Source organism: Pogoniulus pusillus, chromosome 18, assembly GCF_015220805.1.
Source record: "Pogoniulus pusillus isolate bPogPus1 chromosome 18, bPogPus1.pri, whole genome shotgun sequence".
In the NCBI taxonomy this organism is placed as follows: domain Eukaryota; kingdom Metazoa; phylum Chordata; class Aves; order Piciformes; family Lybiidae; genus Pogoniulus; species Pogoniulus pusillus.
In genome coordinates, this window is record NC_087281.1 from 22831787 (window position 1) to 22845629 (window position 13843).

Genomic DNA, 13843 nt, shown 5'->3' on the forward strand with positions numbered 1-13843 from the left:
CAGGTGGCCAAGAGAGCCAATGGCATCCTGGCCTGCATCAGGAACAGTGTGGCCAGTAGGACAAGGCAGGTTATTCTTCCTCTGTGCTCAGCACTGAGTACTGTGTCCAGTTCTGGGCCCCTCAATTCAAGAGAGATGCTGAGGTGCTGGAAGGTGTCCAGAGAAGGGCAGCAAAGCTGGTGAGGGGCCTGGAACACAGCCCTGTGAGGAGAGGCTGAGGGAGCTGGGGGTGTGCAGCCTGCAGAAGAGGAGACTCAGAGGTGACCTCATTGCTATCTACAACTACTTGAAGGGAGGTTGTAGCCAGGTGGGGTTGGTCTCTTCTCCCAGGCAACCAGCAATAGAACAAGGGGACACAGTCTCAAGTTGTGCTGGGGGAAGTCTAGGCTGGATGTTAGGAGGAAGTTGTTGGCAGAGAGAGTGATTGGCATTGGAATGGGCTGCCCAGGGAGGTGGTAGAGTCACCATCCCTGAAGGTGTTCAAGAACAGACTGGATGAGGCACTTGGTGCCATGGTCTAGTTGACTGACTAGGGCTGGGTGCTAGGTTGGACAGGAATGATCTTGGAGGTCTCTTCCAACCTGGTTGATTCTATGCTGTAGAATGCTCCTTTAGTTCACAAAGGTGCTTGTCCTTTGGAAATTCCACATGCAAACATTAATAGTTCCAATTGTGATTGTGAAGTGTTCTCATGAGCAGTTATGGTTCTCTTTCATTTCTCTCCATCTCCTCTCTGCCTCCACAATAAGAAAAAGTTAAACAGAAGAGGAAAAAAATGCATAGAAGGGCAATACTCAATGATCTGAAATACTGAATGGCTTCCATGCAAAAAGTAGCTCTTCAGACTGGGAAGATGACTGAAGAGTGAGAGCTCATGGCTGTGTACTAAAATCATGAGTTCCTTACCAGATTATGGTCCTAAAGTTTTGCAGGATTCAAAGAGCAGCTAGAGAAACTAACAGAGGAAACATCAAATGCTTAGAGCTCTCTGGAGTTGCTTGAATATATTAATCTTTGTGCTCACTTTTTATATAAAACAGCTATTTTGGATGGTTTCCTACTTTTTAGGAATTAGAATCAAATAGATTACAGAATCTGTATTTTAAAGCCTTGTTTTAAGAGAAGGGCTCTGTGCTTGTTATTAACTCGAAGTATCTGTTTTTTCTTTCAGACGTTATCTTGGTGGACTCTGAGATGTGTCAATATTCACCAGCAGTTGTTAGAGGAAAGATCACCTGAGCTATTTACTCTTGCCCAGACCTGTATAAAACAAAGTATGTTTCTCATTACTTGTTTTATTGGCCTATAGTGTCAGTTGTAAGACATCACAGAGGAGAGGAATTTGTAGGCATAGCTCTCCCAGCATGCTTATGTAACTAGGGAGAGCAGAAAGGGAACAGAATTGAGTTAAACTGACAGAAACTTGTATGGCACATGCTCCCTTTTAGTTTCTCTGTGCAATTTTAGACAAAGGCTTTCCTACCCTATACTTATTATTAACTTACTATAAGCTCACTTGAAGCTATTATGTATAGTATTTATTCCATGTGTCATAGAATTGCCAGGGTTGGAAGGGACCTCAAGGATCATCTAGTTCCAACCCTCCTGCCATGGGCAGGGACACTTAACCACTAGATCAGGTTGCCCAGAATCGCATCCAGCCTGGCTTTAAAAACTTCCAGGGATGGGGCTTCCACCACCGCTTTGGGCAACTTGTTCCAGTGTCTTGCCACTCTCATGGTGAAGAACTTCTTCCTAATGTCTAATCTAAATGTACTCTCCTCTAGTTTGCATCCATTCCTCCTAGTCCTATCACTACCTGACATCCTTAAAAGTCACTCAACAGCTTTCTTGTAGGCCCCTTTCAGATATTGGAAGGCCGCAATAAGGCCTCCTCAGGGTCTTTTCATCTCCAAACTGAACAGTCCCAACTGTCTCAGCCCATCCTCATAGGAGCGGTGCACCAGCCCTCTGGCCCTTCTCTGGACATGTTCCAGCACATCCATATCTTTCTTGTAATAGTGGCTCCAGAAGTGGATGCAGTACTCCAGATGAGGGCTTAAGAGAGTGATGGAGAGGGGGAGAATCATCTCTCTTGACCCACTGTCCGCATTTCTCTTGATGCAGCCCAGGATACGGTTGGCATTCTGGGCTGCAAGTGTACTCTGGTGGCTCATGTTGACCCTCTCAGCCACCAGCACCCCTAAATCTTTCAGTAAGAACAATTTGAATTTGGAAATTTTGATTTTGTTCTTCTCTGTCTTCATAGGGACAAACTTATTTTCTCCTTTTTTCTCTATTGCCACCAAAGTCTTGAGAATTGGTATCTCTCTGCATTATATGTAGACAAAATAGAACTACCTTAAAAGTGAACCATTTATATGTTGATGTTTACAAAAGCATGACATAGAATGTTAGAATGTGAAGTGTAATTTTAACACTTGGGTTTTTTTGGAGAGGAATGAACTCTTATAAAAACTTAATATATACTACAGCAACTGATAACAGCTGGGAAAAAGAAAGAAAACTGCCCTTAAGGAGTCAGATAAAAATTCTCATTCAATTTCACAAACCTGAAATGTCCAAATGATTACATTTGAGAGATTTCCTAGTGCATTTAGAGGTGAGTTGTCAAGTATGTTTTATTTTGACAGAGGTGGCAATCTTATATGCCAAAGTTTCAAGTCTCTCCTCTCCTACCACATCTTACAGTTCAGGTCAAAACAACTTCACTATGTAGGTTCAGGCCATGAAAATTCCATGTGAATGTGAAGTGGGTTTTAAAAGGCTTCAAAATGTGTAACAAAGATATTAATGCAGTAGTAAAACTGAACAGAGGATTTTGTTGTCTTCTGCACTGAAGAAGCCACTGATATAATGCTCTTACTGCACACTAGGAGGACTGGAGTGGAAGGGGTTGTTTTATTAGAGAAAGTTGGAGTAATTTCTAGAGTTGTCTTGCACTGATAGAGGAATCTCAAGAGAGTGAAAAGCAGGTGAAGATAGCAGATGTTCCAAATAATTTACAAATCTGTTTTTTCCCCACTCTCTACAGAAAACAAAGCTTCTGTTGGGCAGATGTTTTATGCTCTTGTGCACATTGTGCTCTTTTTTAAAGAGCTAGATGGGCAAAAGCATTAAGACTTCAGACTGTTTCTTAACAAAGAATTCATGTTGTAAATAGGCCCTCCCCTGGGGCCTATTTACAAGGTCTTGTAATGACAGGACGAGGGGTAATGGGTTTAAACTGGCAGAGGGGAGATTTAAATAGATGTTAGGAAGAAGCTCTTTACAGTGAGGGTGGTAAAACGCTGGAAGAGGTTGCCCAGGGAGGTTGTGGATGCTCCCTCCCTGGAGATGTTCAAGGCCAGGTTGGATGAAGCCTTGAGCGACCTGTTCTAGTGGGAGGTGTCTCTGCCTACGGCAGGGGTTTGGAACTGGATGAACTTTGAGGTCCCCTCCAACCTTACACCATTCTGTGATTCTATACTTAAATGCAAAGTTAACTTTCAGCTAACTTTCCCAGTATGCTGTCTACAACTACCTGAAGGGAGGCTGTAGCCACGTGGGGGTTGGTCTCTTCTCCCAGGCAACCAGCAACAGAACAAGGGGACACAGTCTCAAGGTGTGCTGGGGGAAGTCTAGGCTGGATGTTAGGAGGAAGTTGTTGGCAGAGAGAGTGATTGGCATTGGAATGGGCTGCCCAGGGAGGTGGTGGAGTCACCATCCCTGGAGGTGTTCAGGAAAAGCCTGGATGAGGCACTAGTTGACTGGCTAGGGCTGGGTGCTAGGCTGATCTTGGGGGTCTCTTCCAACTTGGTTGATTCTATGATTCTAAGTGGTGTGGGGTTTCATAAGTTGTAACCTACTGCATTCTGTGTCTTACTTTAGCTGAAAACCATTCAAGTAGTATTTTTAAATTGCTGGCTTCCTTCCATGACACAGAAGTCCCTAAAATCAGACTTTGAAAGAAGCTGTTACTAAGCAGGATTTTTGCATGCAATTTCTTATTTACTGAACTGTGCAAAAATAGGTTCAGAATTAGGAAGTTTCTATGTTAATTGAAATTGTGCAAAAATATGTTCAGAATTAGGAAGTTTCTATGTTAATTGAAATTGTGCAAAAATATGTTCAGTATTAGGGGGTTTCTATGTTAGTTGAAAGATTTTGAGGGTTAACATGTAGACAACAAAGTGTCTAGGATGTTTAAACAAAATTTTCAGGCTGAGTTGACTGTCAGTCTCTAAAATCAGAAGTCAATGAAAAACATTTTTAAATAATTTATAATATTATTAATATATTATTAGTCTTAAACCTGTTTGGAAAAAGTAAGCATCCATTAAGTAAAACAGCATCTGTATCAGTCTTGGATACCAGGCTTTTTAGGTACTGTGATGCTCTGGGCTTTTAAAGACCTCTATTTTGGCAGAAAGGATTTTCATAATAAATACAGCCCAAAGCAATTCCATTTAAGAGTAGCTCACATGCACTGTTTTCAACTTAATGGTCTGTATTTTACTATGCAGGAGAATTCTCTTGTCATTTACTCTATTTTGATAGAGTTTCAATACATAAACAATATACAGATGCTTCTGTGCTGATTGGAAAAATACCAAGTCCCTTAAAGATTTCAGATCTATTTGCAAAGATATTTTCTCCTGTTCAGGTGGAGAATGTGATCTTTATCACTCAGCAGAACAGTAATTATTAAAACATTGAACAACAGACCCACACACAAGCAAAATCCTCCTCAAAATTCATAAGTCTCCATTCAGTGCTCAATCGCTGGTAAATCTTTCTTGTTTGAAGCCTCCTACTTAATGGGAAGGATATTAGCTCAATATTAGCTGTTCTCAATTCCTGTGTTCTTTAGCAGGTCCGAGGTATTTGGAGCTGTTTTTTCAGCTTTTTTGCTTGTTCTAGTAGTGATCCCTAGATAAAACAGCTGAAAAATGCTTTAAAGTCATAGGATCATAGAATCAACCAGGTTGGAAGAGACCTCCAAGATCATCCAGTCCAACCTAGCACCCAGCCCTAGCCAGTCAACCAGACCATGGCACTAAGTGCCTCATCCAGGCTTTGCTTGAACACCTCCAGGGATGGTGACTCCACCACCTCCCTGGGCAGCCCATTCCAATGCCAATCACTCTCTCTGCCAACAACTTCCTCCTAACATCCAGCCTGTACTTCCCCTGGCACAGCTTAAGACTGTGTCCCCTTGTTCTGTTGCTGGTTGCCTGGCAGAAGAGACCAACCCCCACCTGGCTACAACCTCCCTTCAGGGAGTTGTAGACAGCAATGAGGTCAGTCCTGAGCCTCTCCTTCCCCAGGCTGCACACCCCCAGCTCCCTCAGGAGTGCCTATCTTTTAAACATCCACAGTCAATGTATGAATGTGTGGAGGTGTGCAGAACTACAGGTCTGCTAGGAGCAGGACAGACTTTCTCTCCTGGTATTTTAAATGCATTTTTAATGTACTCTCCTTGGCTGCATCCTGATGGACTTTAATTTTGTTAATTCACAGTGGCAGAAGCAGAAGCTTTGTTCGGGTGTGGTGAAAGCTGGCACTTAGCAGTTCAGTTCCATCTTGAGTGTGCCTATACATTTTTGTATTACTATGAGTACAAAAAAGCTAAAGAGTGTTTCACGACAGCTAAAGACAGAACGAAACTGCAGATTAACCTCACAGGTAAGTTTTGCTTATGCAATCTATGATGGTGGTTGGTTAGACCAAACTAATCTATGGCTTATTGGGCTTTTATTGCACAGCCAAGTGATTTTTACTTTTATCAGATAGGACCTCTTTGTGTTCTGAGAATTATGAATGGAGAAGAGAAGAGCAATATGCCATCTAGGTACAATATAATCCCTAATAAGTACAGGTGTCTCAGCAGTTGTTGTACTACAATCCTTCCTTCATGTGTTTCATATTGAGTTCCAGGTCTACTTGTATCTGTTGGTGTCACAATGAATGATTCTGTTTGTTTCTCTGGAGAATAAAAGCCTGCAGAATGATTTGATGCAGTTTTCCACCTTTTATGCCACTTGCTTAGATAAAATCACTTCCAGGACTGGCGTTGTCACAGGAAACAGGTAGACATGTCAAATTGCTGATGAACAGAAGTATGAAACACAACCTTTATGATTATCTTTTCAGAAATGATTCTTCAGAGTAAGGCAGAGCAGATTGATGAAACTTCATTTAAAATTACATGTATAGGTATGGGGACATTTGCTCTAGCTACTCCTGCTAGGTAATTGAAATGACATGGAATGCACATGTTTCCTGTGACAGAACTTTTCGTTGTACCCAAGGAGAAATGTGAAAGCTCTTGTATGTCTTTTCTTAGAGACTTATTAGTGAAAAGCACTAAGGAACTGAAATGGAGTAACCTCCTTATCTATTAGATGTGTCACAAGGATTAAATGTTCTTTTATATTTAGATAGAAGCTGCAGCTACCCCTGCTTATATCCTGAGTAAGTTTCAGATATTAAGAAAAAGCAACAACCCAAAAAAAACCCCAACCAAACAATGGAAATGCACAGACTCACAAAAGACCCTACAAAACCAAACAACTTGTACCAAACTTCTTACTCCTTTCTTCAAAGGTTGTAAATCTTTACCTTTGAGAAGTCTGTATGAAAATCTTGTGGCATAACGTTTTTTGCATGACTACTAGTGGATTAATGGAGTCTCCTTCTCTGGACCCTTTCAAGGCCTGTCTGGATGTGTTCCTCTGTGATCTGTGTTGGATAGGATTGTCCTGCTCCAGCAGGGGGATTGGACTCGATGATCTCTTTGGGTTCCTTCCAACCCCTAATATCCTATGATTATATTCAGTTGTATCTGCATAGAACATAGAAGTAATTTCCATACATTTGTTTGAAGGAATTCCATACATTCAACTGATCCTACCCTTTTTTCCTACGTGCAACATGTACTGTATGTCTGACACGTTCTATGTGTGGCATGTACTGCAAGCATGACTCTGTAAGGGAAATTGGTTTAAAATATGCCACTTTTTTATTTCTCTCTCTTTTACTCTATTACAAACATCAGTGCCTGGGATAACCAAGCTATAGAAATTTAATTAAGATAAAAATTAAAAGACAATAAAGTGCCAGGTGGGTATTTCATAGAGTCATAGAATCAACCAGGTTGGAAGAGACCTCCAAGATCAGCCAGTCCAACCTAGCACCCAGCCCGAGCCAGTCAACTAGACCATGGCACTAAGTGCCTCATTCAGGCTTTGCTTGAACACCTCCGGGGATGGTGAACTAAGAGGAGTTTCTTGTTGAGCATTCTGAATAGTTATTAATAGAGAGCATTTATTGGTTTACTGTTTTACTTTCTCCCATGATACTTTTATGGTATCTTATGTGCTGTGTCATGGTAACCTTATGTCTGGGATTACTCTTCATAGACCTAAGTCTTCAAATGAAGATCTGAAATATTTCAAATCATGCCTCACAGGATTTTAATTTGCTCAGTCATCTCCGTGTTGTCATTAACTTCTAGCAGGCAAATTGAACAATTTCTTGTGGCATATTGCTAAGGCAATAAGTGAGGAGCTGCTGAAACTTCAGGGCTATGACTATTCAAGAGACAATATGATGGATCATGGGGGATTTACCTGAAAGTGGCTTTACAAAGACCTGTTTAGCTGTGTTTGTATGTCTGTAACAGGCATTTCTTTCTCTGTCATAGCTAGCAGTAAGGATACCTGTTGTTCAATGCAAATTGGATCAAGCAGAGTTAAACCAATGCTAGGTTATTTCTCAGTGTGTTTTCCCTATTTTGCTTTCTCGTTTTTCTAAGCTTGTGTTCACTTTCTGTAGGTGCTTTGGGGAAGAGAACACGATTTCAGGAAAAATATATTGCACAGCTTGTTTTGGATGTCCAAAGAACAGATGAACTCCTCATTCCTCATAGTGGACTGAGTCCAGCTCCAACACCTTTAGAAAACTTAACAATGGTGTGTATTTGAGTTAAAAATGCTTTAATTTCTTAAAATGGGAATGATCTGGTGCTGTTCTAGAGTGTTTGCAAGCGAAAAGTACCTAGTTCCTAACAGAAACTTGATTACAGCATCTGAAAGCTTTTGGGGAAGGACCTGGGGTAAGACAACAAATGACTGCAAGACATTTCAAATAAGTCTATTTTATTTTTCTTATTTTTGAAGGCATAATTTTTTCTGCAGTTATTTCTATCTATTTAAAAATGTTTTTTTCTCCTTCAACAGAATTATGATTTAAATGATGACACAGTGCTTAATGAGATAAAATTAGCAGATGCTGATCAGTACCAGCTTCCTGATTTGTGTGCAGAAGAGCTTGCTGTTATCCTTGGAATATGGTGAGTTAGTCCATAGTCTCTCAGAACAGATTACTGCATGAATGGTGCTGGTAATGAAATGGTGAGTTGATGTGACTTTTTTTCTCCTTCCTTATCACATAGCCTGATGTGACTAAAACATTAAAAGATTTGCATAATGCATTGTGATGGTTTGGGTGTTCCCCACCCCCCCACACTTTGGATATCACCCAGACTGGACTCAGCTGGCTCTGCAAATATGAATGAAGCTTATATTTACAGCTTAGCAGAATATACAAGCAGATATTTACAGTAGATACAGTGATAGACAGAAATATACAAGGTAAAAAGTAATACGGAAACACAGCAGCCCTCCCAGAAACCTGAGTCCCCAGGAGGGGCTCCCAACCACCCCTTCACCTTCCCTCTACCCCTCTCAACCTTACCCCAGTCCCAAGGAAGAACGGAGGTTTGGTCCGGGGGGTTAGGAAGCAAAGTGGATTAGTCAAAGAAACGGAGGGTGAGGTTAGAGAGGGAGATGCAGCTCAGAGCTCCCCAGCAGGAGAAGTGAGTTCCTTACCTATGTTTTGATTCTTGTTTTATACATCTCAGCAAGCCTATGAGTGAAGTAGACATCACCATTGTTTTCCTTTCACAGCCTGTAGTCTAGTGCTCCTCACCAAAACATTTTAGCTAGCTTCAAACTAGCACAGAGTTTATCTTACTCTAAGGCCCTGTTTCACCTGTTTAAAGAATGTCTGTTTCTCTGTTGTTTCCCTCACCTATTTCATTCAACTGCCTAAGATGAGATTAAAGAAGGAATAGAAAATACTTTGCAAAGCTGAGTGGTGTGGGGATTAGTGACATCTCTTTGTTTGGTTATGAAAAGATGCCTGATCACAGATCCTAACTTCCACTGTGAATTCAGTGAAACTCTTTGGAGTGAACTGCTTAACCTGTCCTTGAAATCAGAACAAATAGAAGTGAAACATTTGTAAGGCACTCTGACAAGAGCTGACACAGTCACTAAAAATGCTTAAAACCAAGCTACAATTCTACTTTAGTTTTGGGTTTAAAATATGACTTTAAACTGTATTGGATTCAGTATGGAAAGTCATTAAAACAATTCCATTCTTCTCTTGTCTTTCAAGGCTTGTATTTCTGTAATTATGTGTCTTAAAGCATTGTACATGGATGTGGCAGAAATGGAAATTAGAGACCTATTTTAGCACTGCTTTGATCTGGAAGAACTGTGCCTTTATGCTTCCAAATGCTGCAACAAATCTGTCTTGAACAAGGAGAGGATTAATTCTTTATCTTTGAATTAATGCATATGCTAAAAAAAAAGAAGTTCCAGATTTGTCAAAATGTAACTGTCTTTTGGTTTGCTCATCCTTTTCAGAAGCTGTGGTCATGTCTCTAACACTCTGATTGCTTAGTAAAGGGTGTAATTATGCTTTTGCCTTGTCTCTCAGCCTCTCCTGTAGCCCTTTGAACAAATGCCATTTGTGTTGGCAGAGTAGAATTTTTTCTAACTCATCCCTTAATTTCCTGAATGCTTCATTTCCCAGGCTACTTAATTTGAATGTTGGAAGTTCTCAGAGAATGGTCACTTTAGAACTGTTGAAGGAGTGCTCTTCCTAAAGAGCTTTCTCTTCCTGTCTTTGGTTTGTTGGTTTTTTTCCTTCCCTGCTTTCCTCATGTAATGGTGGTGGAATGTGGAAGAGATCCATCCTATCAGGAAGGAGGCATGGTACTCTGCCATACAGATAGTGTTTCTATATGTTTTTGTGGAGATGTAAAGATAAAGTGAGCTTGACTTAGATACTAGGAAGAAATTCTTTACTGCAAGAGTGGTGAGACACTGGAAAAGACTGCCCAGAAAGGTTCTGGATGCCTCATCCCTCAAAGTCTTCAAGGTCAGGTTAGATGGGGCCTTCAGCAACTTGCTCTAGTGAAGGGTGTTCCTATCCATGGTAGGGTGTGTTGGAACTAGATGAGCTTTTGGGTCCCTCCTAAGCCATTTGTGTACCACAAACTAGTGTTAATGTATAGGGTTTATGAGAGATGGGCTCCTGTGGTCACATTCCCTGAGTGACTAGAAAGAAGGCCTTTGATTGAGATTACCTTTTAGCACTTGCTGAGTGTTAGTGTGGGTTTTTGCTTGTTTGTTTGGGGTTTTTTTGCTTTGCAGATTGTGTTGAATTAGTCACAGAATTTGAATTGAGAACAGACCTCTGTAAAAACAGAGAAAACATTTAAAGCTCCTTAGGATTTGTTAAAAGTGATTTTCCCATAAGCTTAAACTGAGCAAGGCATTTCAAAGGCACTACTAACATTTCTTGGTTCCTCAAATTAGTCTCTTTTTTTCCTGTCACTGCTCCTGGGTCTAAACCTTATGTACCTACTCCCATTTGTCATTGGAAGCCTTTTCCAGAAGGTCCTTTAGATTTGCTCAGGTTTCAAAACTGTGTTGTGTATAGTGGTAGTCTAAAGATAAATCAGCTGGGTTAATTTTTTTCTTTCTTTTCTTGCCTTTTTATTTTTTACAGTATAGACTTCCAAAGAAACAATCCAATACACAAATTAACTGAAGAGGAACTTCTGGCTTTTACTTCAGTAAGTAACTTATCTGACTTTCATAGTAAGCATGAATTAGTAACCTGTTGATCACATGAATCATGAAGCTGTAAACCAAACATCTCAGTTATTTCGTTACCTTTTTTCTTATTTCAAGAAATTGGTGATGCTGAAGTTCAATCCAGTTTTTGAGCCCTCCTCAAAACCTCCTTTGTCCTACTGGCCACACTGTTCCTGATGCAGGCCAGGAATGTTCAAACATTTAAACACTCCTCAGGTTTGACACCAGGGGAGAAAAACTAGAAGTAGCAAGAACTATAATCAACTTTACTGTCATCTTCTATCTGCCGTTGCTTGAGAGATGCTATTGCTCGCTGAGATGCGAGAGATCTGTTGGCTGAATGCTCCCTAACGATGAGAAAATGAGTCTGCATTTTCCTGCCATCTAGTGGCTGATTCCTCAAAGAGTCAGGGAAGAGCTGAGGAACTGGATTCTCAAACACTGATTGCTGTGGCTGTGGGCAGCTTTCATTGGTTTATTTGGTTTTATTCTTATAGAACTTTTAAGTCAGCTATAGCTTCCTTCAAGCTTGTGAGATCAGCAGCTGCTACCATGATAGATCTCCAGAGAAACACAGCTGAAAGAGATGTGCAGGCTTCTCTAGCACTTGCTGCTTTGAGTAGCAAAAAAGAAGGTCATGTTTGAATAAACAAACAGGAATCACTCTACAAGTGCAGAATTCAGTGGGCAGCAGTGAGCTGAAGAAGTAGCTCATAGCCTAAAACTTAGAGGAAGAAATGAATTTCAACATCAGAATAGGTTTTCTTTAATAAGCTTTTACTTAACATTGCCTGGATGTAGGGATGCAATTCAACCTTAGACAAAGGTGACAAACAAGAACATGTGTGAGTTGTAACACTACCATCCTAAATATTGCCTAGAAAGTGTAAACAGGAATTGCTTTTCAGTAAAGGCATCTTTCATGGGGTTTGCATAAGCCTAAAATTGTGGATAGCCACCTGCTGAATTTCCTCATGAAATCTCTGAGCAGTTCTGCATCTTGGCTCTGAGTCACTGAACTGAGCAATTTCATCACTGCTCCCTGGCAGTAGGGATGTTCTTGTGTGATTGTCTTGTTCTGCTAGCTGAGCAAATAAGTGGCACAGCAAATGTTAACACTTGTAATTTACCAAGCTTTGGTACTACCTAGTGAAACGGTCAGATGATCCCTATGTGATAGAATCAGAGAATCAAGCAGGTTGGAAGAGACCTCCAAGATCATCCAGTCCAACCTAGCACCCAGCCCTAGCCACTCAACCAGACCATGGCACTAAGTGCCTCATCCAGGCTTTGCTTCAACACCTCCAGGGACGGTGCCTCCACCTCCCTGGGCAGCCCATTCCAATGCCAATCACTCTCTGCCAACAACTTCCTCCTAACATCCAGCCTAGACTTCCCCTGGCACAACTTGAGACTGTGTCCCCTTGTTCTATTGGTGGTTGTCTGGGAGAAGAGGCCACCCCTCACCTGGCTACAGCCTTCCTTCAGGTAGCTGTAGACAGCAATGAGGTCAGCCCTAAGCCTCCTCTTCTGCAGGCTGCACACCCCCAGCTCCCTCAGCCTTTCCTCATAGGGTTTGTGTTCCAGACCCCTCACCAGCTTTGTTGCCCTTCTCTGGACACCTTCCAGGACCTCAACATCTCTCTTGAATTGAGGGGCCCAAAACTGGACACAGCACTCCAGTTGTGGCCTGACCAGTGTTGAGTACAGGGGCAGAATAACCTCCCTTGTGCTGCTGGCCACACTGTTCCTGATGCAGGCCAGGATGCCATTGGCTCTCTTGGCCACCTGGGCACTGCTGGCTTGTATCAGTACTGCTCCAGTAATCTCTTTAGCATCATTTAAACTGCTCTGTGTGCGTGTGTGTGTGTGAGCAGGCATCTTCTCAGCCTACATGTGGATTCCTAAATCTGCAGGCTGGTTAGATGGTTGTCATGCATTCATCTGATATCTGCTGAAATTTGTTTCCTGAAGAGAGGAAGGCATTTCCAGGTATCTTAGGCACTCGAGAAATTGTAAGGCATTTTTAATTACCAGTGAGTTGCTTTGAACGCTGCAAAAACAAATGCAAATGACTTGCAATTTCTTTTTAGCAGAGAGAAGTAGTTCCAGGTAGTAGGAGAGGGAAAGCATGATTGAAGTCAACTCAAGTAAATTATGTGCTTGACTCATAATAGGCCTTGTTTGGCAAACAGACTTTCTAAACTCCTTTTTATATCTAGAGGAGTTGAAAATTGCCAAGTACGTATATTTTTAACGTCACCGTTAGTCATTGCTTGGTGACTGCAGTTAAATACACAAGGATTACTGCTTTTCATTTAATGAAGTTGCTTGGCAACAGTTGCTATCATCCTGAGAGTACTAACTTGAAGAATAACTTCAGTATTGCAGATTTTTGAAGCAAGATGCAGTGTTGTAACAGGTACTGCATACTCGCGTGTGTAGTCTCGTTGGCTCGATAGCTCCTCATGGTACAGCAATTGGAACTTCTGTGCTCAAGGTTGTCTAGTCAAATCTGCTTATTATCAGTGTAGTATTTCAGCTTTGAAGCTGTTCATCTATAGCTGAAATTAGATAAATTAGATTTGATTTTTTTGCCTCTTTGCATGAGAGGTAGTATAGTTGACATACACTTAAGAATTAATACAAAATGAAACATCTCATTTTAGGGAGAACTAAAAATCTTCTTTCTCTTGCATAACAGTTTAAGGCAACAGTCACAATGTTTGTAACTTTAATGTGGTAAGCACTTGAAGTCCTAAAAAAGCCATGATCTTCTTTAGAAATCAAATGTCATTCAAGCTACTTCAGAGACACTTTTGCATATAATTTTTGGCAGACTTTCTGATTTAACTGACTGAATAAAGACATTTTTAAGAGAGGAAAAG

The 13843-nt window shown here is 41.1% G+C and overlaps 1 protein-coding gene across 1 annotated transcript in view; it reads left to right on the plus strand.

The window, feature by feature from the left end:
* Nucleotides 1-13843, plus strand: part of TTC27 (tetratricopeptide repeat domain 27) — a 75225-nt gene that overhangs the window by 16697 nt on the left and 44685 nt on the right. Inside the window, exons 5-9 of the mRNA XM_064158742.1 lie at nucleotides 1172-1274; nucleotides 5524-5688; nucleotides 7840-7976; nucleotides 8244-8356; nucleotides 10867-10933. Of these exons, the coding sequence (XP_064014812.1) occupies nucleotides 1172-1274; nucleotides 5524-5688; nucleotides 7840-7976; nucleotides 8244-8356; nucleotides 10867-10933 (585 nt within the window). The remainder of the gene's footprint in view (nucleotides 1-1171; nucleotides 1275-5523; nucleotides 5689-7839; nucleotides 7977-8243; nucleotides 8357-10866; nucleotides 10934-13843) is intronic.